Raw genomic sequence first — 24,638 nt, 5'->3', positions numbered from 1 at the left:
GAATGTGAGAAACTCTGAATTTTTAAACTATCAACAAATACAACACTCTCTGAATTTTTAAACTATCAACAAATACAACACTCTCTGAATTTTTAAACTATCAACAAATACAACACTCTCTGAATTTTTAAACTATCAACAAATACAACACTCTCTGAATTTTTAAACTATCAACAAATACAACACTCTCTGAATTTTTAAACTATCAACAAATACAACACTCTCTGAATTTTTAAACTATCAACAAATACAACACTCTCTGAATTTTTAAACTATCAACAAATACAACACTCTCTGAATTTTTAAACTATCAACAAATACAACACTCTCTGAATTTTTAAACTATCAACAAATACAACACTCTCTGAATTTTTAAACTATCAACAAATACAACACTCTCTGAATTTTTAAACTATCAACAAATACAACACTCTCTGAATTTTTAAACTATCAACAAATACAACACTCTCTGAATTTTTAAACTATCAACAAATACAACACTCTCTGAATTTTTAAACTATCAACAAATACAACACTCTCTGAATTTTTAAACTATCAACAAATACAACACTCTCTGAATTTTTAAACTATCAACAAATACAACACTCTCTGAATTTTTAAACTATCAACAAATACAACACTCTCTGAATTTTTAAACTATCAACAAATACAACACTCTCTGAATTTTTAAACTATCAACAAATACAACACTCTCTGAATTTTTAAACTATCAACAAATACAACACTCTCTGAATTTTTAAACTATCAACAAATACAACACTCTCTGAATTTTTAAACTATCAACAAATACAACACTCTCTGAATTTTTAAACTATCAACAAATACAACACTCTCTGAATTTTTAAACTATCAACAAATACAACACTCTCTGAATTTTTAAACTATCAACAAATACAACCCTATCTCTGTCGATACAAAACAAAAGAGACGTGCTCGTGTCGACAATAATATTGTATTGTTAGTTCGACTAACGACTTGATAGGATGTGGAGATTGATTGATGTTATTATTTTTACATTGTTAGTATTCATATGTCTTCAATGAACTTAGTTGTGAAGCAACAGTTAAATTCTAGATGTCACTTACAAAGAAGGCATTGAACCACCCACCATATGAAGAAATTAGTAACACGATTAATACAATAATTGGACCCCACGATGACCTGCCAACCACTGTCAAAACACGTAACCTCAAACTCTATAGCCACATCACAAGGTCCTCAGGGCTGGCATAGACCTATCTTCAGGGAACAGTACCAGGAAGAAGATGAAGAGGAAGACAAGAGAACGCGATGGGAAGACAACATTAAGGAATGCACAGGCCTGTCAATGAATAAGATTCCATCAAAGGCAAAGGACAGATAGGAATGGAGAAAGACGGTTGACAGATCTTGTGTGGTGCCCCAACTATCCAACAGACTAAGGGATAGGTGAAGGTGAAGCTATATTTGAACCTGGCCTAACTGATGTAATTGAATGATTATCTAATTGATCTTGCTCTCGTTCAAAGCCTCAATAAATATAACTCTTTCCTTTGAATAAAAGAAAATATAATTTTAATTTAGTATGCGCATGTAAAGATATCAAAGAGAATAATGCTTATTACTAGTTACATGTATTATGTTTCCTTCTATGCTTACTAAATAGATTTTTTTCTTTTTAAAAAATACAGTAATATTTTTTTTGAAAATGTAGGTGACAGAAATAGCTGAATTTAGTAATACCGGTACATATAAAAAAAATTTTGACAAAAAATCTAAAACCTTTTGCATAAATTGTTAAAAATATGGTAAAAGTCATCTCCCAAACTAAATAGTCTCCCTTGTGAATAGTTGTAAAAATGGTGTATTTATATGAGAAAAAAAAAATTGTTAGCATAGTTGGTTTTAAGAATTAAATTCCTGTATCTCTGAGAAGAAAAATAACTATGTGACTGTAAACGCTTACAATAACAGTCATAGAATTGGTAAAGAGTTTGAAGACCAAGAAATACAAAAAAAACGAATACGAACATAGTGTTTGCATTTTCGAACACTGCAATGTTATGTAGAATAGTACAGTTAGGGTTTAGGTTAGATTTCTTTAAAGAATATTATAACTAAAGTCTGGTGCATTTATTTTATCTCACATCAAGTTGACAATAAAAGATATAATACGCCTACAGCGGTCTAGAGCCTGTGGCGTACCAACCATGGCGCAAAGGGATTTATTGACTATTTGGGGGCCCACATGAGCCCTTAGGGATGACATTTAACTGGAATACATAATTGCACTTTCGTATAGGCAATTTTAAAAAAAAGTATAACCTTAAAAGTCTTATTCAGAGGGGGGCCCACCTAGATATTCTTGAACTCTGGCGAGTTCATTATTATTAAAACTATCTGATTGATAACATTAAAAAGTAGAACATTAATTTAATTGTATACAATTCTCATCTATCCTTATGGTCTTCTCGAGGACCCCTGAGGGTCCGTGGATTAGAGTTTGAGAACCACTGTTGAAGAATCTAGTTCTACAGCTCAATGATAAGTGTGAATGGCGTTTTATTTTTCTTTTAGTCTTTTCTTCTTCATTTCAATCCTCTAAAAAAAATTGATGTTAAAAAAAAAAAAAGGAAGAGAAAGAACTGGTGCGAGTCAATGTCAACGGAAGTTAATCCAGGCAAAGCCCGCGTGTCGTTTGAGAAGCGCCATCTTTCTCTTGCGGCCCTTCCGAATTTTGTAATCCGATTATCAAGGGCGTTAACTCCGCTGCCAATGAGAAATGGGAGTGCATCTGTGCTGCGCCGTCGTCAAATTCTACGTCTGTGTTTATAGTGACGTGTTGTTGTTGTTGTTTTTTTGGCGGATTTGGGGGGGGGGGGAAGGGGTTTGTGTGTGTGTGTAGGTGGGGTTAGGGTCGATATATGTGTTTACTTAAATGTATGTAGGCTGTGTGTGTGTGGGGGGGGGGGGGACAGAAAAAAACAGCTCATCCAATACGAATAACTTTTGAAATGTTTTATTAGCAAATGCAACCAAGAACTGTTTCCTTCCATAGATGACTTATCCTATTTGAAATGTTTGCTTCCATAGATGACTTATCCTATTTGAAATGTTTCCTTACATAGATGACTTATCCTATTTTATAGTATGTATTGTTATCTAGATTTCTAATAAGCAATTCATTCATTTGTCCTAACCAATACCCCCACCCACGGACGAAATGTGAGACTCATTAAAAACACTGAGAACTCTAACAAAAAAAACCCCACAAAAACTCTTACGTATTTTAAAGACTACAAGTTTAACTAACACAAACATTGAGATCTAATGATGCGTTGTTTTGTTGTTTTGTGGGAAAAAAATTACACAATTGGTAGAAATAATAAAATAATAGTTTTTATGTTATTATTATTCTCTATGCCATTTGTTTCTCATTTGTTTTCCCACCTCCCCCCCCCACACACACCATTCAGCATGTGGTGCGGATGTATGGTCATGAATTCTAGGAAAACTAAGCAACTCCACAACTGAGGTGTTACCTTGGGGCGGTATCTATTTTAGCCCTCGACCTGCCTCCCCGTCCATCTGTTTCTAAACTGATTACATACTGATTAGCATTAGGCGATCAAAACATCGTGTGCTAGCCATTGGATAATTAATGGAAGCTATTGAAGGTCTTCACGATAATCTAAACAATGTCAAGGTCGCTAAACAGAGCAGCACTGTGGCCAACCTCAATACAATAGAATTGAGCTTTCATTTGAACACTCAACTGGCCGTTGATCTTCCTATGAAATCTCCTATACTGGCGCTAGCTAGTTACCCATTTGTTTTGGTTTAGTTTAGTCCTAAAGTGAGAGTCTGATACTTTCGTCCATATTGAATTTTTTTGTCGGTATAAACGGATGAGCGTAGAACGTTTTAATCTGCAGCGCAGGGGCGTAGCTAGGAATTAGCCATCATTGGGGGAGGCTTGACCTCTATGGGGGCCCCTGCATTTTGAGTAATATTTAATGTAAAAAAACACAAGTGGAAGCCCGGGTGGATTTTCAAATATCCCCCCTCCTCCTCCCACCCTAGCTACGCCACTACTGCAGTGCTTTAAAAGTGCACACAAATTGTCAGATATCTTTAAAAAAAACAACTAGTTTATCAACACCTCCTTTATTTCGTACACCGGTTACACCAAAAGGCTGGCTATTTATAGTTTAGTTCCCTGCCATGTGAGAACATCTCCAATAAAAAACAAACATGCTATTTCGAAGCCTAGAATTAATGAAGTCAAGTTGATTTGTTGCCAACGCGGAGTATAAATAAAGAGGAGTATTCAATGGAATTATGTTGTAGAATTGTTCAGCTTTTCAGATAACATTGGATCACTGTCTATGACTTGTATGACGACACTTGTCTACTGAATGTATGTCATGTATGATTACTTAATTCCATTTATGATTATTCTATTCTACTATTTCACGTTGAATTATCTTAATCTGAATGTCGCACTATGTTCGATTACACTTATCTTTGTGCCACCAACGAATACCTTACCTGCTGTCTACGTCATGCATGATTACATTCTTCTAATGTCTACACCATGCATGATTACCTTTATCTACTCTCTATGACTAGCATGCGTTTGTCTGCTGTCTACGTCATGCATAATTGCCATTGTCCACCAACATTTTGTGAAAGGGTTGTGGTGAATTCTGGGCATTAATTGACCAATAATCAAGTTGGTTACTGTCTAATAGAAAAGACGTGTAAATGGTAGAAACATTTTCTATTGAATTTTGTAAATACATTTTTAAAATTGTCCTCAACAGCTTTTAGACAACTTAGGCAGTGTCCTTTATTTGGATTCCTGGGGGGGGGGGGATTGATTTCTTCTCCACCCATCCCTTAGCCCAAAAATTCAAGTTTAATCTTATAGTTAATAGAAAGGACTCCCATGTTTTCAACACTAATCAACATTTATTAGGTCAAATGATCTTCTCCTCGGTCTAATTTTTAACCAGAGCTATCTTCTCTTTTAGGTCCAAGTCTGTGAAGACGATGTTCTGCTTCCATTGTCCACCAAGCTTCCATCCAACCGGCAGACCATTGGGACTGGATTACCCCTGCCCCACGCATCCAACATGTAAGTACACGATTAACAGTTTAGAGTCACATTTAGTTGAAAACATTGGAGAAGTCTGCACGTATGCACTGTGTGCAGCCTTATACGCTCATCAGCAGCTCCATTCGTATGTATCTATACAGGATCGTCCAAAATTAGGTGGACATAATTTGGCATAATTATATGTATCGGTTATATTATTACAGCTAAAACAACAGCTATAATGTATATATCAAACTAAATTATGTTATTTACTGTCTGTACTCCTTGTGTCAAGACGAAACTCTACAGCCGGATGTTTGACTCGTGCTTCCACCATATTGACATACACCACTTAGCTACCTATCAAGAGAGATTTGAGTTCGAACCTGTACCTGAGTATTGTTTATTTATCGCATAAAGGAAGCAAGGAACCTTCTAGATATCTCTTCTCCCTTCCCCACCCCATTTATACACAAGAGATACTGGGTAAGAGGTCACAGAGCATGCTATACACTCACACATAGACAGATATTACACATCCAATCAAACACGCGCACACATAGACGCATATAGGTATCTCACACATCCAATCAAACACGCGCACACATAGACGCATATAGGTATCTCACACATCCAATCAAACACGCGCACACATAGACGCATATTACACATCCAATTAAACACGCGCACACAGACACAGGGTCCTGGCGTGTAAGGTGATTGTCACCCACATGCTTCCGCTCCTCTGCATTAATGACCCACATCATTTGTGCCTTTAAAAGGGAGCGAGATATCCATCTAACTCAATTACTTACGTTATTATGCAAATACATCGCTCCATTCGGAGCGGCTTCGAAGATGCAGGTGACTTTACTACGTCATCGTTGTCCTGTAATCATTCGAACTGGACGTAAACATAGGCGTAGATTTCAAAGCTTAGGCTGGACACAAGACACGTCTCTCTCTCTCCCTCTCTGTCTCTCTTTCAGTCTCTCGGTCGCTCTTACTCTATATCTGTCTCTGTTTCCCTTTTTGTCTCTGTTTCTTCCTCACTCTCAATGTCTCTGTTTGTCTCTCTGTATCTTTTTCTGTCTGTCTGTCTATCTGTCTGTCTTATCTCTTTATTTTCTGTGTACACTGAAAGAAAATATTAGATCTGGGGGACTAAGAAATCTATGAACTCAGAGAGCTACAGACGACATACTGGCATGGATGGCTGCCTGGTCGTGCGGTTTGCGCGCTGGACTGTCGTTCACATTTATCGATGGTCGAGGGTTCAAACCCTGCCCGCTCCCATCCCCCGTCGTCCTGCGGGAGGTTTGGACTAGGAAGTAATTATCTTCAACTCTGAAGGAACATCCGAAACATGTAAAACATTTTACAAAACATTTTACAAACAAACATTTTACTAACATCAATGATGATAGTCTGAGACAGTGGCGTAGCTAGGGTGAGGGAAGGAGGGGGGGGAGAATTGGAAAATCCCCCCGGAGGGGGGGGCATAATGAGTGTTTTTTACATTAAATATTAAAGTTAAGCCCCCCCCCCCGGCCCACAAATGATGGAAAAATCCTAGCTACGCCCCTGGTATGAGAGCAGTCTAAAGTTGCGTCTATATTGTCTGGATCATGCACATTCATTAAATCGTAAGAAAACACAATCGAACAAATAAACAATCAAAATATTAAAAAAAAACACTTTTTTAACAAACAAAGCTTGTGTAAGGGGAAGAATTCTACATTTACTGCTACATTTCTCAATAATGTAGAATGTATTTCTCTTTTTCGATATCAAACAAAATAAATAATTACCAAAAATTCGTTAATTATTCAACAGATTCTTGTTTTGTTAAATACAGTAAATAATTATGTAAGGTTTCAACTTGATCCGAGAATGGATGTGGGAGAAATAACGTGTTTAAAATTGTTACCAGACAGGGATTTGATCTTTCTAAATATAGTATTACAGTCATTTATCCGTTTATAATAGTAGTAACTGCACTCTGATTAAAAAAATTCATTACCAACTATTGTATCGTAATAACCAAGAAAATCAAACCGTCCTAAGAAACTGTTTCGCCTACAGAATATATTATAATTCGTTTGACGGACACAACAAAACAACAACTCATGAACACACTGGTCGTCTGACCAAACAGACGGCGAAACAAATTTACATTCCGAATTAAACAGACAACGCCTCCTCGTCCTTCAGTCGTCTGCCGCCAACGGAAACAGAAAAGGATAAAAAAAAAAAAATTACAAGAGGATTTCCCGCCGCCGATGTTTTCGAGTGCCATTTTTCTCGTCTGCGTGCATACTGTTTGGTAGAAGTGTTAATTATCTGCTCTTTGTTGCCTGTATTTGTATGCAGATAACTCCGCTGGTGTCTTCCGAAAGACAAAAAAAAAAGAAGATAAAAAAAAAATTCTCTCACACACACATACACAAAAGGGGAGGTAAACATGTTAAATGGAAAGGGGAGAGTAATGCAAGAATTATGAAGATAATCTGATTATACTGCTGCTGGCATTAAAATTGTATTAAGAAGCAAAAAAAAAAAAAAATGGGTGAAAAAAGGGAGGAAAAAAGGCGAAAGGAAATATTTATGAAAAAGACACAACACAAATAGGACCTGGCTAACAAAGTTAAAGGCTTAGACTAAGAGGAAGGTATTAAATGGCTACGTGTTATTTGCGATGTTCCAAGAGAGAGGAAAATGGCGGGAACGTAGAGGCAGACGAATAATGAAATAAGACTTTGCAGAAAAGAAGATGGCTTATACAAGGGAGATAATAGCTTAAACGTATTATCCCATAGTTTTTGAATTACATTATCATTATCCAACTCTGAAAATAAGATTATCTTGCACGGACAAACTTATACAGTTTAATATAAGATTTTTTTCCCTTTACGTCTTAAGAATTCTTTCAAAAAAATAATTAACAATGGCGGACATTTAAAAAAAAATACGAAAAAAAAACCCCGTATATTTACAGTTTATTCCCAATGTGCTATGATATCGAGTTTAAACGGCGGGGAAAGACATAGAGGCTCCTAAAAATGTGTTTTTAAAAGATTATCCACAAAATCATAAGTGTAATTGATAGTAATGGAAGGGACGTCGTACCAGATGTTATAATATTAATTAGAAACAATATCAGGGGCTAAGTGTCCTCTATACATCCGGGGCTAGGTGTCCACTAGACATCAGGGGGCTAGGTGTCCACTAGACATCAGGGGCTAGGTGTCCACTAGACATCAGGGGCTAGGTGTCCACTAGACAAAGTGGTATGAGACCCGAATAACGAAACAAAAAAAATATTTGTATTTTCTGTCATGTATTTTAACTTTTCTGTGAAGTGAATGTTAGGAAACCAATATATGAAATTAAAAAATTATAATGTTAATAGTCATTTAAAGAAAGTTCGCTCATTTTAGCATTGGTATTGTCATCACTAATTTATTGGTTTCTTTTTTGCCATGCAGTGGCAATTACGTCATGCCATGATCTATTAAATCTACCTGTACTTGAAGTTGGTTAGGATCTTTAACGACCCACAATAAGTCCCGCAATCAACCATGAAGTTAGTGTTGCTGATGACCTTTTACTGGCCGCAATATTCCCTGTAGTTGGCCTGGACTTGGCCATGCAGTTACTCCTGCTGTCATGCAGGTGACCTGCAATAGCCCCAGCGAATGGTCTTCAGTCGGCCCTGGAGATGATACTGCAGTTGGCCTGAAGTTGAAAATACACTTGACCCTGCATTGTAGCTAAAATACTCTAAATAGTCTCGCGACTAATAGCTTGTTACGTTACCGAGCATAAAGTGCATTTAGTTAGTGACTGCGCTCTACTCACAGACTACGCAGTTCGCACCAGCATGTGTTCGACACGATGACAAATATTAATTGTATCATCCGCCTGTCTCTGTGCACCTGTCACAATAAACTGCGCGTGAATGTGCGTGTGTGTGTGTGTGCGTAGGTGTGTGTGCATTATCGGTTAAAATCGTAACAGGAGCTCGAAGGGAAAGGCTCTCCCTCAGTGCCCCGCTCTCTATGCGCCATCTCTATATGAGGAAGAGGGTGTGATATCACAACCTGCCATCTCTCCTCCTCTTGCCCTAATTGGTTTTATCGCCTCCTCTAATGAGCATGTCTTCAGAGTGATTGGTGCGTCCCCCCGTGTTTGTTTAATTGCTGGTTATCACGTGGGCAAAACAAAAACAAATCTACGAAACAAAACAGTTTGTATCTAAAATGAGCGTGAAATGAATTGTTCCAATGAAATAAGGATAAGGATAAGTAGGATAAGGATAAGTTAGGATAAGGCAGAAGGAAGAAAGAAAACGACTCTAATAAAAAGGATTGGGAAAGGTAAGGTCACTCTATTTCGGGCCGCCCCTTGCAGTTGCGGGTCTGTTTCAGATATGCTGCACGTGGAGTAACTATCATCGGATGTTTTAACTCCTTCTCTCCTAACTGACGATACCAGCGTTGATTCCCCCAGCATTCGGTAAATAATTACGGATAGAACTATGCTGGTGGGTAGGGTATGGATGGGTCTGTGAGAGGCTGCCCTGATTAACATTTCCTAATGATTACCCTACTTTGATGAAGAGCGTCCTCGCCCGGCCTCATCTCTAGCGAGTTACGCCTTAAATTCTATTTAGTAAAGTTTTATATATATGTATATATATATATAAAGCTTATATCAACTCACTCCGTCTGTTTGTCTGTCTGTACAATATTTTGTACACTTTATTTCTCCCACCTCCCACTATCGGATCACGTTGAAACTTTGGACAATTATTCATCCCCCTTATCAAAACATGAAGCTATACAAAAAAAAATAATTAATTAATTAATTAGTAGTAATAATTTAATTTTGTTTCAAATCGGAAAAGGGAAATAAATCTTATAGGAAAGAAATATGTGGCCGTAAATGTGTATTTCCTTCCATTATAAAAGCTTTGTTTATTCTGATTTGCTTCTTTTAAACACAATGAGGAAGAGAATAATACACTATTTTTGTACGTGAGCTCTGTAGGATAAGTCAGACAAAGAGACTGGATAGAGAGAGAGAGAGTGGAGGAGGGTAGGAGGTGGAGTACATGAAGGGGTGCCATCTGTTTATTGCTAAGCCTCTGCTCATGCAAGGTCATAAGTCTAGCTCTCGGAAGGTTTGGACCAAGGGTGTGACTCCAAAGTGTGCTGGTATTAAAAGGCTCTAAATAGAGAATAGTGACACTCGAGAAGGGGAGGGGGGGTGAGAGAAGGGAGGACACGCCTGGATAAGGAGAGAGGTGTGTGTGTGTTTGTGTGTGTGTGTGTGTCTACAAAGATATCAACTTGTTGATTCAATTACACCGGCTCTTCTAGTTCTGGATGAGTTGATGGAGAAGATAATAGATGAAGGCACACAACCTGATTAACAACATGCGACATACAACTGTTGCAGTAAACAAAATAAGTGGGGGGGGGGGAGAGAGGGGGCGGTAGGTTTGGAGAGACTTGCAGTGAAGTTGCATGTGCTTTATGCTGGTATTACATATTGACCTCGCGTGTTTTGGTTGGTATTGTATACTTTTCGTTGTCAGACCCTTCCATGGTCAGAGGCTCTCCTAATCACGTGAGGCAATTATAGCTTTGCTTGTCCTAACGTCGTACACACGTCATGACCATAGATCCAGGATTCTTTGGAATTACATTCGCATAGTGCATTGTTCATGCTTACCATGCTCTATTGTGGACCAGTGAGAAGAGAGGGGGGGGGGAGGTATCTGGGATTAGGTTTCCGTGCTGCCTTTAGGCGTCCTGCAGACACAACTCCAGTTGGGATTCAATACCTTGATAGGCAGCCAAGCGTTGTTGTTTTGTTTTGATACTCAGTTACACAGTGACCACTCGTTATAGTAGCCCTCAACACAGACCTGTGACGTCGCAACCTGTGGGATTTCGTTGTCACGTCATACAGACCTGTGACGTGGCAACCTGTGGGATTTCGTTGTCACGTCATACAGACCTGTGATGTGGCAACCTGTGGGATTTCGTTGTCACATGTGACGTGGCAACCTGTGGGATTTCGTTGTCACGTCATACAGACCTGTGACGTGGCAACCTGTGGGATTTCGTTGTCACGTCATACAGACATGTGACGTGGCAACCTGTGGGATTTCGTTGTCACGTCATACAGACCTGTGACGTGGCAACCTGTGGGATTTCGTTGTCACGTCATACAGACCTGTGACGTGGCAACCTGTGGGATTTCGTTGTCACGTCATACAGACCTGTGATGTGGCAACCTGTGGGATTTCGTTGTCACATGTGACGTGGCAACCTGTGGGATTTCGTTGTCACGTCATACAGACCTGTGACGTGGCAACCTGTGGGATTTCGTTGTCACGTCATACAGACATGTGACGTGGCAACCTGTGGGATTTCGTTGTCACGTCATACAGACCTGTGACGTGGCAACCTGTGGGATTTCGTTGTCACGTCATACAGACCTGTGACGTGGCAACCTGTGGGATTTCGTTGTCACGTCATACAGACCTGTGATGTGGCAACCTGTGGGATTTCGTTGTCACGTCATACAGACCTGTGATGTGGCAACCTGTGGGATTTCGTTGTCACGTCATACAGACCTGTGACGTGGCAACCTGTGGGATTTCGTTGTCACGTCATACAGACCTGTGATGTGGCAACCTGTGGGATTTCGTTGTCACGTCATACAGACCTGTGACGTGGCAACCTGTGGGATTTCGTTGTCACGTCATACAGACCTGTGATGTGGCAACCTGTGGGATTTCGTTGTCACGTCATACAGACCTGTGATGTGGCAACGAGCTCTTGGTCTCCGCTGCCTACATGTTGTGACGTTACAGGTCAGTGTTCAGGTATTCCATTGGTCTCGACTACACATTCTGATTCTTTGAATGTTGTGGTAGATTTTTACGACACAGCCTTATAGACGCCACATTAAGGGTCCACTCTTCTGTAACTATTGCAGTTCAAATGGATTTTGACCCCCCCCCCCCGACCTTGTTCTACTTCTAACATCACGAGGACGAATGCGCTCGTTATTTTCGGGATAGGAACCCGACAGACAGACAACACAGACACAAGGGTAGATGTAACACTAGAAAGTTAAGAATATGAGACACTCACTGCACTACTTACCAACCTTAACAATAACATCCACTTCAACCCTTACAGTAAGCTTTATTAAACCTAAAGGCTATTAACACTAATGCCAACCCTTCTCCTTGGATCTAACTCAATCCCATCGTGTTAGCATCAGCTCATGCTCAATGACACGAATAAGTTTTACACATTGTTAACAAGGTTGCAAGATAGTTTGTGTGATAACACAAACTCATAGTCGGCCCTCGAAGTGGTCAACACGGCAGGTAAAAAAAAAAAATTAAATATTTTCATCATGAATATCAGAAGCTATGAACTACAAACTGTCAACAGCCACAACATTATCTTCGTCAATACAACAAGAAGACACGCGTAGGTATTGAAAGTATTACCGAGATTATTGTATAGTTAGGCCGACTGGCGACAGGGTATGGAGATACTGTTAGTATTATTACACTGGATGACAGAAAACTGACGCAGACAGTTTGAAACCTTAGAGGGCTACATTATGAAATTTGAAAGGGCTTTAGGGCAGTGATACCCAAAATACCGCCCACGGGCCAGATCCGGCCCGCGACGTAGATTCCATCCGGCCCACCGAACCGTCGGCACAAAGTGTAGAAAATCCCCTCCCTCCGTTAGGCCCTGACTTTTTCTCTGAGTGATTGGTACCATGACCTTTAACCTGTGTACGTTTATGAAATGGGAAAGCCGTAGAAATTACAAGCCAGTACAAGTGGACTCTGGATGTAGAATCTATCATGGAAGTGAAAGTATCTTTACTTTTTTGTGGAACATGATGATAATCCAAACTATTTGATTTGTCAAGAAAGTGTGGCTGTTTTAAAAACAACAACATATAAACGGCATTATAAAACAAATATGACGCCTTCTTGCTTTGAGCTGCGAAAAAAAAAATTGTTAAACTACGCCTAGAAATTGGAGGATTAATGGGAATATTGACCAGAAAGAGGCAAGAAAATGAGTCCATTAAGAGAGCCACATGTTTCAAATAAAATTGTTTCAGGTCAAATTCGTTTTTTGTACCTTTTCGGTCATGTGGCCCGCGATACGAGTGTCGGAAACGAAAATGGCCCGCCGGTCGAATTAGGTTGGGCATCACTGCTTTGGGGTAATTTAAAAAAAAAATGTGTTGTTTTCTAGTCCTAGTCAAGTGGCCTGCCCAACGATCAGTCTTGAATATCTCCCTCCCACTATTGCCTCCCCATTGTTGTCAGCAGACTCTGTGTCCTGGAAGCTTCGGGGACTCTTCTAAAATCTCCCACATTAAAACCAGACGGTATTTGATTTCGGTCTCCATTTAAACAGACAAAAAGATTGGCATTGCTTCCTCGCGGAGACATGGGCTCTAATGATCAACAACAAGCAATAGAAAAAAAAACACTTTAAAAAAAAAAACAAAGCTTATCTAAGGGACGGAACCGCTAAGTTCTGCCATTTATCTGAAAATTATTTGGTTTATCTCCCTTTATGCTATTATAAAACAAAATTAATTAATTAGTACTAAATTATTAACTAATTGGTTGATTTTTGAATTGATTCATGTATGTTATCGTCAATTTATAATTATACAAAATTTTAATTTCACTTGATCAAATAATGGGAAGTGGGAGAAAAAAAAAACGTGTCAAAATGTAATAAGGGGACTAAATCCATATATATATACATATCCAGATCTCTCAGTAAGTAGCATATTAATTCTCCATATTTCGTAATCAAACAAAATAATTAATCACCAACAATTAATTAACTAATCGTTTTATTTATTCATATCTTGTCAGGTTGAATGAATATTTATTTATAATTTTAACTTGATCCTAGAATAGGAAATCTGAGATAAAAAACATGTTCAAAGTTCAAACTTTTACCAGACAGACAGAGTGAGTTGATATAAATTATGTAAAAATTTACCCACGTATTCAGTTTAAACAATCTATATCACAACTTCTTCTTGGAGGCTAATATGAAAAAAAAAAAAAAAGCAAAAACACAATTAAAACCAATGACGATGTGTCTCTAGTTTGTCGCCTGCTCATATTACCCATACTGCTCCTCAGATCCCGGATACGGTCTGCACGCTGAGCTCCACGATGAGGCGTTCGCCAGACGAAAGCAGAGGCGAAACAGAACCACATTCACCTTGCAGCAGGTGGGTTTTGATTGGTGTATTTTATTTTTTGATGTAACACTTTAACATTGATTCAGATGTGTGAATGACGTCATCCAGTGAGTGATGTCATCCTTGACATTCATGTTCTTTATTATCATCATTGCTAACAGGAAGTGTCCGAAATAAGGTACATGGCACTGTTTTAATGTTCCGTTCCCCACCCAGTCATAAGAATACTTTTGATTGTAACAAAATAGATGGATTTTGTTTGTTATTCAGTAGAGGATTACATTACCAAGGAACACATTAGACAAAGCCTTTAACTTCCATGTTTTCACATCAATGGGGGTTAACATTGTTCAGATATTGTTTCTCACTTCTAATGTTTATGTCTATGTTTACCACATCAAATGCCACAAACCAAGTGTCTTTATTCGTTATTTTGTTTGTTTTTAGAAAGGTAGATAGATATTCAAATGTTAAGAACATACCACATCCTCTTATTAAAAGAAAGAAAAAAAAAAGGAAAAAAATTCCAACTGCAATACAGTTGTCTGTCATGCTTGAAATGTTTGTCCTTTACCATTAACCACATAAGTTCACTTCTGATCTTATCTTATATTTTACAGACGTTACTTCAAAAAAAAGGAAGATAATTACGTTCTACTAATTTCACGTGTCAATCTAGCCATGCATGTTAATCAATGACTTAAAATCTGCTAAGTCGTTGGTTTTACTGGCTGATTCAGGCAACCCATTTTATTCTCTAATGGCACTAGGGAAGAAGGAGCACTTGTACGAATATGTTCTAGCGTATGGAATAATTAGGGCCTATTAACCAAATTTCCATTTTATTTAACAGAAGTCCGCAACTAGCCATGTTCTCATGTTAATATGACTACTCGATATCCGATTTCAATTGAAACCAAAAAAAAAAAAAAAACCTACTCCCTCTCCAACAATGATAAGGCCAGTGTTCTTTATGTGCCCTCGTCTCAGGATCATGTGATGCTGTCAGGGGCTTCCACACATTTAATAGCATCGCCCCCCCCACTCCATTAGTTTCGCGCCCTCGCCTTCACTCTTCTAGCACCACGAGGGCGCCGTAACCAAATTCGTGAATGCAACTTAGAATAATTTATTTAAAAAAAAAAAGAATAATATTGGGGGGGGGCGAGTACTCAGAAAAGGGAGGGGTGAGAAATCTGAAAAGGGGGAGAATGAATGAAGAGCATTAAATATTCAAAACATAGTCTTCAAAACCATTTCCGCCTGACGCCCTTGCCGCCCCGGTTGTCTCTGCCTCTGCCGGACTAATATGCTAGCATCAGGCTTTATAGCTGGGAGAAGGGCGAACGTTTTGTGGACTTTCGTGAATTATTGATTGGGGGGGGGGGGGGGGCGAGTCTTTCGCCAACGAGCTCCTCACCCCTCCCTCTCTTAAGGAAGAGGGGGTTTTCCTGTTGTTAAGAAAGTGGCTGGGAAATGTTAAGGCAGAAAATGATATTAGTAAAAGTTATTTTAAGACCACTATTTTAGTTATGACTGTTTTTAGACCCTGTAGGAGCGTATGTGAGTGTGTGTGTGTGATAAAAATAGTCTTTTATTTAGCATCTTTTAAAATAGAAGAGTTGTTTAGCATCGGGTACAGTCTCTGTCCTACAAGTGACACGATCTCTGTAGGGAGACACGTAACAAAAACAAAGTTTATACGAAGTGTACTTGTATTAATTAGTTTGGATCAGTTATCTCATTACATTTGTAATGGATCTAGACTCTAGAGCAATAACAATAAATTTGTGCGCTCAATAACATTTTAACCAATTATTTTTGTTTAGCAATATTTCATGCTTCTAGCTGTCTCAATGTGCTATGATCCTAGCACTTGTCTCAATGTGCTATGATCCTGTCACTTGTCTCAATGTGCTATGATCCTATCACTTGTCTCAATGTGCTATGATCCTATCACTTGTCTCAATGTGCTATGATCCTATCACTTGTCTCAATGTGCTATGATCCTATCACTTGTCTCAATGTGCTATGATCCTATCACTTGTCTCAATGTGCTATGATCCTATCACTTGTCTCAATGTGCTATGATCCTATCACTTGTCTCAATGTGCTATGATCCTATCACTTGTCTCAATGTGCTATGATCCTATCACTTGTCTCAATGTGCTATGATCCTATCACTTGTCTCAATGTGCTATGATCCTATCACTTGTCTCAATGTGCTATGATCCTATCACTTGTTTGGACCAGTTAGACCAAGTGGAAGAGGGCGAGAAAGAAAGGGAAATCTGGGTGAATTTTACCGTAATCGTTTTTTAAAGCATTAAAGCGGTGACCTATAAAGAGACTAATTCAGCTTATACCAAGATCTCAATCAAGTACAATTTCTTTCCCTTGTTCGATAGGCCAAACATAATAATTTATTATCAATATTTAATAAACTATTTTGTTAATTTTCTTATTGATTCTAGTGTTGTCAAATGAAAGGAATAATTGTGCAAACTTTCAGCTTAATACGATATTGGGTGTCGGAGAAATGACGTGTACAAACTGTTTACCAGACAGACAGACAGACAGAGTGATTTGATATAAGCTTTGTAGAAATTATTTTGAAGGAACAAAAAATACTACGCCTTTAATTGCTGGTTTAGAACCCATGTCTTCTTCTTATAATTGACAAATGTCTGTTCTTTCAATGTATATGTGTTTGATGACTTTGTTTTCGATACGACATAATAAATCTCACTTATTTAACTAATGTTCAGTTCATAAAGGATACAATTATACTGCAAGTTTACCAAATTATAATTCTTATGTGCCAGGCATAGGAATCTGAGACTTAAATACCAGAGCTTCATATCAAACTCAAGTGTCCAACATTCTCTTTTAAAGACCAGATCACACATGTGGAGGTTTACGACATCCTCTCTAGTATCTAATCCCTCCAATGTCTGTGTCTCTATCTACAGCCGACATGCTCACACTTAAATAGTTCCTAAAGAAACTTTAAAAAAAAAAAAAGCTTCTCTAAATATGCATACTAAATCTGAAAAAAAAAAAAGAATAAAATTACATTTCATGAACAAATACTTCCCCGTGTTGTTATTCTAGAACTAATTTAACTCTTTTTATTTTTTTGTTAAAGTCTTCTAAAGTCTTCTACATATGGCCTCCAACTACTTAAAATAATTTGACTAATTGCAAATGGACCAGTTTACAGGATCGAAGACTATCCATCACGGAAACGCCATCAGGAAAAGGGAAGAGAGGTCGAAGAAAAAGATGGAAAGACAACTCTAAAAATGTGCACAGGATGAGGGTCCTTAGAATGTCAGCAAGCAGGAACGGGGGGAGCTGGTAGACAGAGCACTACTGATGTCTTAAACCAGTGGTTCTCAACCTGTGAGTCGCGACCCCTTTGGGGGTCGATTGACGATTTCCTAGGGGTCGCCTAAGACTATCGAAAAATGGATTGTTTTTGTCCATTCTTCTATAGCTGTGTGTGTGTGCTGGAGGGGCGGGGTCGTTGCAGAGTGGGGGGTTGTAAAAAGGGGTCGCCGAGCCTAAAAGGTTGAGAACCGCTGAGACCTAAACGGTCCAACAGTTAAGGGGCAGTTGAACGATGAGTGTGTGTGTATGTTTCTACAGTGACTGTGGGAAGAGATTAACGATTGGTTGTGAATGATGCACGAAAAGCGGCATTGTCGTCAGCGGTCTCAGGTAGAACAGGCGACTTCAGAAGACTTCAGATTGCCAGAGTCAAAAGTCGTATTTTTGTAGTGAGATCGTTTTTGTTCAAAATTTCATTTTATATTATTCCTAAAGTCTACAATCAAAGGCGTAGCTAGGAATTGGCCATCATTTGGGGGCCCGAGGGGCTTGACTTCTTTGGAGGCCCCTGCATTTTGCGTAATATTCAATACTTAACGTAAAAAAGCACTCATTTGGGGGCCCATCAAAGAATAATACTAATGAACTCTGATGTTTGCTCTAATGAGCGTTAATAAAAATGAAAATGTCAACTTTTAGAATATAAAGGCAGAAAAATAAATTTTAAACTAAGCTAACATCTTTAAAAAATAATTAAATCGAATTCTTAATTACGCGATTAATTTTGTTAACAAACTGGTATTAATGTGATTCGTCGTTAAAAAATGTAACACTCCATTTAGGCATTACGAAACAAAACAAAAAAATTGTGCATCTTGAAATTCATTTTAATTGCACCGTAAAAAAGAAAACAACTCTAACGAATTAGTATCTGTTTTTATTTCATCTCCAGTTTGTAAAGCATTCAAATATGTTTACACGTTTAAATCTAATCTGTAGCTAATCGTCCCACTATTGCCTTCATTGTTTTTCTGTTGAGCATTGCCCTAGGCCACAAGCAGTTAGTGTGGAAGAGAATTATGGAAAGAAACAAAATAGCTTAACAAACAAAAATGTGTTGACCAAATTTTATCCCTGTAACAATATTTTAAGAAACAATTCCGGCGAAACTTCAATTTTCACTGCCATAGTAAAAAGTGATAGAAATTGAAAAAGGAACGAAAACCTTTAGGAGTACAGCAACACTACACGTTGTGACAACAGAGACGTGAACTAGAGTCATGTTTGCCATTGAGACCAATCGGATTTTCTGTAGCACTCTCTTATCTTATATAATACAGACGTTACTTCAAAAAAAAAAAAAACGATTACGTCCTACGCGTCATGCATATAGTCATGCCGAGCTCTCTGTCGCCGCGAAAGTTACGTGGGGTAACTTTAGTCCGACTAGCAGAAATAAATGAGTTATCTTTCCATGACTTTTTCAAACACACATACACACATATATATATATATATATATATATATATATATATATATATATATATATATATATATATATATATATATATATATATATATTCATTTTTTCGTTAAAAATCACTGACCTAGATTTATTTTTTTGCGTTCAGGCAGACGTGATTTCGATACTCGGGTTTTTCCCGCTGGGAGAATCGAATATTAATTGTACCAGTGTCGTAAACCTGGCGAAGGGTATCGATGATGAATGGACACACATTGCACACGGTGGATACTTGTAGCGTGGTGAATGGGCGACCAGATCTGAAAAACAGTTGTTTCATTTAATTATCTCCCTTCATTAAGCACCAAACAAAGAGAGACCGTGGCTTTAGAACTAAACAATAAAGAGTAACAACAATAATTAAATTTGTATTTCTTAACTACATACTGTACTTGATATGGACTCTACAGAAATATCTTCTACAAAGCTATGAGATTTTTGTTTTGTTTTTTATTACATTCAAAAATAAAATGTAGAAAATAATTGTTTTTTAATTGTACACTTTTTATATTTAGTTTTAAAACACAAAGAAATTAAGAATATATCTCTCTCTTTCTCTCTCTTTCTCTCTCTTTCTCTCTCTCTCTCATTACTGCCCCCCCCCCCTTTTTTTGTTTCTCTTTCTCGAATATTAATATGAACACGTCCATAACGACATAATTCTTTACACCATGCCTTTCTCCGCTTAACTTAGTAGGCCCTATTTTCTCGATATAAAACGGTATTAATTAATTACGACTAATTGATGAACTGATAGCTTTTAGCGGCCCCCAAAAGGGGAAAAGACGCTATTAGTTTTTGTGCGAAATGTCTCTCCTTCCGTCCCGTTTAGATCTCGTAAACTAGAAAAGAGATTGAAAATCCGACATCACAATATTTTAGACCATTCAAAGTTCTGATGCAACGGCGACTTTTTTTTTCTGAAAGCGAAAAATCTAATTTTTTAAATCAGTTATGCAAGCAGTTTTTTTACAGAGAAAAAGATAATTAGTATGCATTATAAGTTAGACCTAATTTAAAAAGAATAGTAATCTTATAAGTTACATGTTCCTAAACATTTTTTATATTACAGATTGAGCCTTTTCAGAAAATTATAAGACATCAGTTAGATCAGGGGAGGGCGGTGGCTGAGCGGTAAAGCGCTTGGCTTCCGAACCGAGGGTCCCGGGTTCGAATCCTGGTGAAGACTGGGATTTTCAACTTCGGAATCCTTGGGCGCCTCTGAGTTCACCCAGCTCTAATGGGTACCTGACATTAGTTGGGGAAAAGTAAAGGCGGTTGGTCGTTGTGCTGGCTACATGACACCCTCGTTAACCGTAGGCCACAAAAACAGATGAACTTTACATCATCTGCCTTATAGACCACAAGGTCTGAAAAGGAAACTAGTTAGGCCAGGTTCACATCTAACTTTACATTCACTTGCACCTATCCTTTGATCTGCTGGACCGTTGGGGCACTACACAAGATCTGTGAACCTTCTTTCTCCATTCTAATCTCTCATTTGTCTTTGATATAATTTCATTTGGATGTTCTTTCAGAAAATATTGAAACCTGCCTGGGTGGACCACTTCGGGTGCCGATTTTAAGTTTGTCTTTCCACACAAACTGTCTTTGTAACCTTTTTTTTTTCTTTTATCTATTCATGTGTTGTCATCGACAATGAAGAATTGTGCAAAGTTTCAACTTGATCCGAGAGAAGTGGGAAAAATAACGTGCACTAGAGTTGTACCAAGACAGATAGACAGACAGAGTTGTTATAAGCTTTGAAAAAAGACAAATATATACAGAATAATATATAAAGAAGTTAAATTGGTTACTGCTAACTACCAGAGAGATAGAGAGAGAGAAAGAAAGAAAAAGAAATGGAGAAAGAGAGAGAGGGGCAGAAATAGAGCGAGAAAGAAAGCTAGAGACAGAAAGAAAGAAAGAATGAGAAAGAGAGAAATAGAAATTGAAGACAAAGATATTAAGTCTATTCTATCTCATTGTCCGAACCTCTTTGTTTGTTTTTTTCAATCTAAAATTCTACCATTCTACCAAATTCTACCCAAGTCCTTGAACGTTTGCTAGGACAGAATGAAAGAGCACCAGAGTGTGTTGTTGTTTCGACTACTCGGAGACACTCGGTCCAGTGGGGTTTGAACTTTGACCCGGAAATATAATTCCGTTTCGTCAATTAACATGTAATTGAATTTACTGAATGGACGTTTACCAGTATTCCTCCCAGGAGTCAAAAGACCCGTGGGCAATGAAAACATTTTAAGTGCTATGGTCCCGCCTCCATTAGTTACACACCTAAATCGTTTATTTCAAATCAATTATAGAACAACGAAAGTGTCCTAATGTAATCTCTCAGTTACAGAAATGACATTTAATGTATAAAACATGAAAATAAACTAGAGGCAGAGGCGGGGAAACACTTGGACATACTTCAAATACAACGATGAACTGTGAGAGAGAAATGAATGGATTAAAATCACATTGCACCAACAATTGTTGTCATTATCGGATATTTGCATCTAGGGGTGGGTGGATAGTTCGTTAGTTCTGGTCAACACAATTTAAAAAGTGCTGATATGCATTTTAAAAGGCATAGGATAATTTTGATGTGCTTTTGTTTTATAGCACTAAAAATCACATTTTAAGTGTTTTTTTTTGCTGATTTCTTGCTATTCTGCTGAAAAAAACGTTCCACTTGGTGTGTCGTCTGCTTATAATGTTCCGTTTGTTGTGTCGTCAGCTTTTAATGTTCCACTTGGTGTGTTGTCTGCTTATGATGTTCCACTTGGTGTGTCGTCTATTCATAATGCACCACTTGGTGTGTCGTCTGTTCATAATGCCCCACTTGGTGTGTCGTCTGCTCATACAGTGTGTTTTGTTTCTTTCACTAGCTGGAGGAGCTGGAAAAAGCCTTTGCCCAGACTCACTACCCGGATGTGTTCATGAGAGAAGACCTGGCCATGAGGATCAACTTGACCGAAGCTAGAGTACAGGTAAGTTGGAAATGTAGGTGTAATTCATTCGAGAGCAGTGATGCCTCAACTACGGCCCACGTGCCACATCCGGCCCTGACGTGGTGCTATGCTATGCTTAAAATGCACAACGAACTCAGTTGCACTCTAAACCTTGACACGCGTGTTGGAAATCCATTTGGTCCCTAGTCTGTAAAAAGATAATCCCCAATTTGTAAAGAGTTAATCACCAATCTGTAAAGAGTTGACCACCAGTTTGAAAAGAGTTAATCCTCGGTCTGTAAAAAGTTAATACCCAGTCTGTAAAGAGTTGGTAATTGGTCTTTAAAGAGTTGTTACCAGTATGTAAAGAATTGGTCCCCAGTCTGTAAAGAGTCGGTCCCCATTCTGTAAAGAGTTAATCCCTAGTCTTTCAAGAGTTGGCCCTCAGGCTGTAAAGAGGTTGTCGCTAATTTTCGAGACGGGTAACATTGAGAACATTTTCAGAATTCTAGATTTAATATTGATACTGCAGGGAATTATTTTAGAACAATAGATAGATAGATAGATAGATAGATAGATAGATAGATAGATAGATAGATAGATAGATAGATAGATAGATAGATAGATAGATAGATAGATAGATAGATAGATAGATAGATAGATAGATACATAGATAGATAGATAGATTTTATATTTCAAATATGCGGTGGGATATTTATAGACATTTATTTAAGTAAGATAATGTAGACTATTTTATGTATACAGACCTATCTGTCTTTCTCTCTCGCTTTATATATATATATATATATTGAAATAATGTATTTGTTAAAAAGACATTTAAATTTTGGCAATGAAATGAGTCTATATTGAACTGCATATAGACTGGCACGCAAAGGAGCTACAGTGTATGTTAAATTATAGATAAAAGGATTATCAGACGAATATTATAGAGACATTGAAGTTGGACAGTCAAAGAGAGATCAAAGTCAGGCGATTACAGAAGATAACGTAGATAACTAAATGAAACCTTCGAGGACGTTTCCCTGGGACATCACAGAACACTGTAACGATATGCGTTTAGAAAATGAGATTCAAGTTAACTTGCTACATACTTGTCATGAAAAAAAAAAGACACTTGTTTAGAATACTGAGATGATAGTGGGATTTAAGAAAGCTTTTATGACACCCCCCCCCCTTTTTTTTTCTCCCCCGAATCACTGACATATGTGCAGAGATAAAATTTAAAAAAAGACAGCATTTTTAAAAAGAGGAATCACGCTAACTTCTAACACCTTTCAACACCAAATGAAAAGACAACGCACTTATATAGGCTATTTATATAGGCTACATCTTCCAACCAGATTAAAGACTATCAGATAAAGGTTATGGCTCGATTTTATTTTATGGCTATTTATAATGTCCACCACGGAGATAATACAATGCTATCTAACACAAAAGACTTCTAAAGGGCAAAGCGCGCCCTTGTTGTGACGTATTTACTCACTGGGCTAAATAAAGCTGTCTCCACGAGCACCAACAGATTGCAGTAATTAACTTTTGAAATGCTCCCTCCAAATTTAGTGCCCCCTCCTCCCACGAGGTCCTAACCCCACGTGACACCCCCTCCCTTTAGGTTTGGAGCCAACTATGGATCTACTCCCACCACCTTTTTGTTTTTTACCCTAGCGTAATCACTGTATCTAAACACGCCCCGTGGCTAGAGCTTTGACTCTGAACACCCCGCGGCGACACTTAAAGTCCTAGCGCCCCAAGTCAAAGATGTCATCGCCTTGTCACACCAATGGCTCTCGTGTCATTGTAAGAGATGAAAGAAGAAATATTCAATTTTTTTTTTCCTTTGATTCATTTTGACGAGCTGGAGATTCAGTATTTTTATCGGTTACGTCCCTTCAACAAACAAAAAGAACTGCCACTGTTGCTTTTTTTTTTGTTCCAGTTACGTCCCTTCTTATTTTGTATTCAAACTTCAAAACCATAAGGACGTTTCTTCAGTGCTTGAAAGCAGAGTTCAGGTTCTACTTTGAGAACAAGAGTCTCACAAACTAGACAGGTCATCTGTTTCTATGGCCGACGGTTAACTAATTAGGGTGTTATGTGGCCAGCACAACGACCAACCGCTTTACTTTTTCCCCAACTATTGCTAGTTATCATTTGAATTGGCTGGACTCAGGGACGCCCTTAAAGTCCCGAGATTAAAAATTCCAGACTTCACTGAGATTCGAACTCGGGACCTTCCAGTTCGGAAGCCAAGCGCCTTAACACCCCCTCTTAAGTTTTAATTTAATGTGAAAAAGTGTTCGTTTGTTTTTAACCACGCCTCGTATTTATACATTTAAAACAAGGGGAGTGAATGCAACATTATTCTTAAGATTTGTTTGGAGTTTCTCTTATGTGCAGACTCTAAGATATTTCATTCCTG

General features: G+C 38.1%; 1 protein-coding gene across 1 annotated transcript in view; it reads left to right on the top strand.

The window, feature by feature from the left end:
- LOC106066306 (uncharacterized) overlaps positions 1-24,638 on the top strand; it is a 48,983-nt gene that overhangs the window by 8,380 nt on the left and 15,965 nt on the right. Inside the window, exons 2-4 of the mRNA XM_056019421.1 lie at positions 5,037-5,140; positions 14,328-14,419; positions 22,136-22,237. Of these exons, the coding sequence (XP_055875396.1) occupies positions 5,056-5,140; positions 14,328-14,419; positions 22,136-22,237 (279 nt within the window). The 5' untranslated portion in view covers positions 5,037-5,055. The remainder of the gene's footprint in view (positions 1-5,036; positions 5,141-14,327; positions 14,420-22,135; positions 22,238-24,638) is intronic.

The sequence above is a fragment of the Biomphalaria glabrata genome, chromosome 2 (assembly GCF_947242115.1).
Source record: "Biomphalaria glabrata chromosome 2, xgBioGlab47.1, whole genome shotgun sequence".
In the NCBI taxonomy this organism is placed as follows: domain Eukaryota; kingdom Metazoa; phylum Mollusca; class Gastropoda; family Planorbidae; genus Biomphalaria; species Biomphalaria glabrata.
This window is presented reverse-complemented; position numbering and strand designations above follow the sequence as displayed.